This window comes from Lipotes vexillifer, unplaced genomic scaffold, assembly GCF_000442215.2.
Source record: "Lipotes vexillifer unplaced genomic scaffold, Lipotes_vexillifer_v1.1 scaffold42, whole genome shotgun sequence".
Classification (NCBI taxonomy): Eukaryota; Metazoa; Chordata; class Mammalia; order Artiodactyla; family Lipotidae; genus Lipotes; species Lipotes vexillifer.
Genome location: NW_006783436.1, coordinates 98,682 through 100,709, shown reverse-complemented (window position 1 = coordinate 100,709; position 2,028 = coordinate 98,682). Strand labels below are relative to the sequence as shown.

Below are 2,028 nucleotides of genomic sequence, written 5' to 3'. Positions count from 1 at the left end.
AGAGCATCCCTGCTGATGATACAGTTTACTTTTTCAGTGATTATACTCAGGTTTAGACATATGTATAAATAAAACTCTTGAGCTGGTTTCCTCTTCTCATTTTCTGTTCCTGTTTTGTATTTGAAATAAAAGTTTGGAGTTAAAAGCCCGTATTGGGTTTTACTCTTATGTTTTGACTTCTCTGTAAAAGGTGATTCAGCTCCTTATCTGCACCACACCCCCGCCCAAAAAAAGGGGAAATATTCTAGCTCCTGCAATAACTTAAAATTCCTGTGAAAGTTTCAATAATTTGAAATCCTGATGGCAGGAAACCTTTAAACAGGATTTCCACCTTTAAGATAGTTGGGAATCCTAGAATCCTGATTTGATGCCATCTTTCAGGTTACCCCTCACTGGAAACAGAAACCCTGCGCGGTGGTCCTGCGACCTCAGCCATCCCCGGGACAGGGAGATCTCGGAGACCCCGGCATCCGTAGGATGGACAGTCCACACGGGGGCTGGGCAGCTCTAACCGGGAAAGCCTTTCTTGGTCAGACCCTCACATCTGCCTTCCCTGTGCCTTCCACGCACTGGTTCAGATTCTCCCCTTTGAACAACATGCTCCTTGGGGGTCCCCTTCGGCCTCGAGAAAGTTTTTGAGGATTCAGAAAGAGTGGAGTGAGCCTTGGTGAGGTTTTCCAGCAGTCTGACATAAGGCCACTTCTCTCTCCCTGCAGCAAAGCCAGAAATCCTGACTCGTGACAGGCTCATGAATGGCATGCTGCAGTGTGTAGCAGCAGGATTCCCAGAGCCCACCATTGATTGGTATTTTTGTCCAGGAACCGAGCAGAGGTGAGATGATTATTTTGGGTACTACTTAACATGCATAAGGAAAGGACCGCAATTCACTTGAATTTCAAATATGTTTTCAGATTTTAAAAAAACAAAACTTTGTTTTGATTAATTTTTTTTCTATCCATGTGGCTTTTTTAAAGGACATAATTGCTATATTTTTCTTGGTAGACATGAATTTTGTTTGCTGAAACATGATTACTGAATGACTTCTCTATTTTGGTGGTTATCTTCTTGGATTTATCATGCAATTTCCACCCTGCAGGTAGATAAAGCAATTTTCCAGGACAGAGTAATTAGATTTCCAATCTATACACAGGAGGTAATATGTGTGGGAAATGTGGCTGTAGTTATCATGAAAAAAAATTACCTCGGAAGTTAATTGCCAAGTTACCAAAAAGTAATGATCGCACAATTACCCCATACATGCGGCGTTTGGGAGCTATGTGTTTTAAAAAGGTTTTCTCCTTGATTGAGGTGCCCAGGCCCTGAGCAGAGCACATCTGGCATTGTACCTCCTCTCCCTCACAATCCACCCTTAAACCTTAAACTGTCCTTTCACATTACCTGAAGATGAAAATGGGGTCAGCATTGCTGTTTTTATCCATCAAATGCTGTTTTACACTCAGGCCAGTGCAATGTCACGATCATTTAAATAGTCAGGATAATAACAGAAATTTCATTTTTCACGGAATAGACCTTTTTTATCAACACCAAGTTGGAAGAGGTTACATAGGATTGTTGTTCTCAGCTGAGTTTTAGTGGAGTGTTTTCTTTGGGGAGTAATAGGGGGTTCAAGACCCCTGGAAAGTATGCCCACAGGGGAAGCAACCACAGTAGTTTTAGACATCTGTTGAGCAGATATTTATGGAGTTCCACCTCTAGGCCAGACATGGGTCTAGTGAACAAAACACCTGAGTCCCATTTGTGAGTTTATATTCTAATGGGCAGAGATGGGCAGAAGATGAAATAAATAACTACCATATGCAGGTGTTAAGTGCTAAGGGGGAAAGTAAAGAACAAGGTAAGGGAATAGAAAATTGCCAGGCATGTGGGGGGATAATTTAAAATAGGGTCATCTGAGTCTTTACCACCTGGAGTCCAGCCCAGCGGCATGATCGTACCTCAAGCCGTAGGGTCCTCACGTCTGGTGTTTGGCGGCTGGCCCTGTCTTCATCCTCATAGACTTTACTGCTT

The 2,028-nt window shown here is 42.8% G+C and overlaps 1 protein-coding gene across 3 annotated transcripts in view; it reads left to right on the top strand.

The window, feature by feature from the left end:
• Positions 1 to 2,028, top strand: part of KIT (KIT proto-oncogene, receptor tyrosine kinase) — a 91,068-nt gene that overhangs the window by 73,013 nt on the left and 16,027 nt on the right. For all 3 annotated transcript variants that reach the window (XM_007456073.1, XM_007456075.1, XM_007456074.1), the window contains exon 8: positions 717 to 831. In XM_007456073.1, the coding sequence (XP_007456135.1) occupies positions 717 to 831 (115 nt within the window). The remainder of the gene's footprint in view (positions 1 to 716; positions 832 to 2,028) is intronic.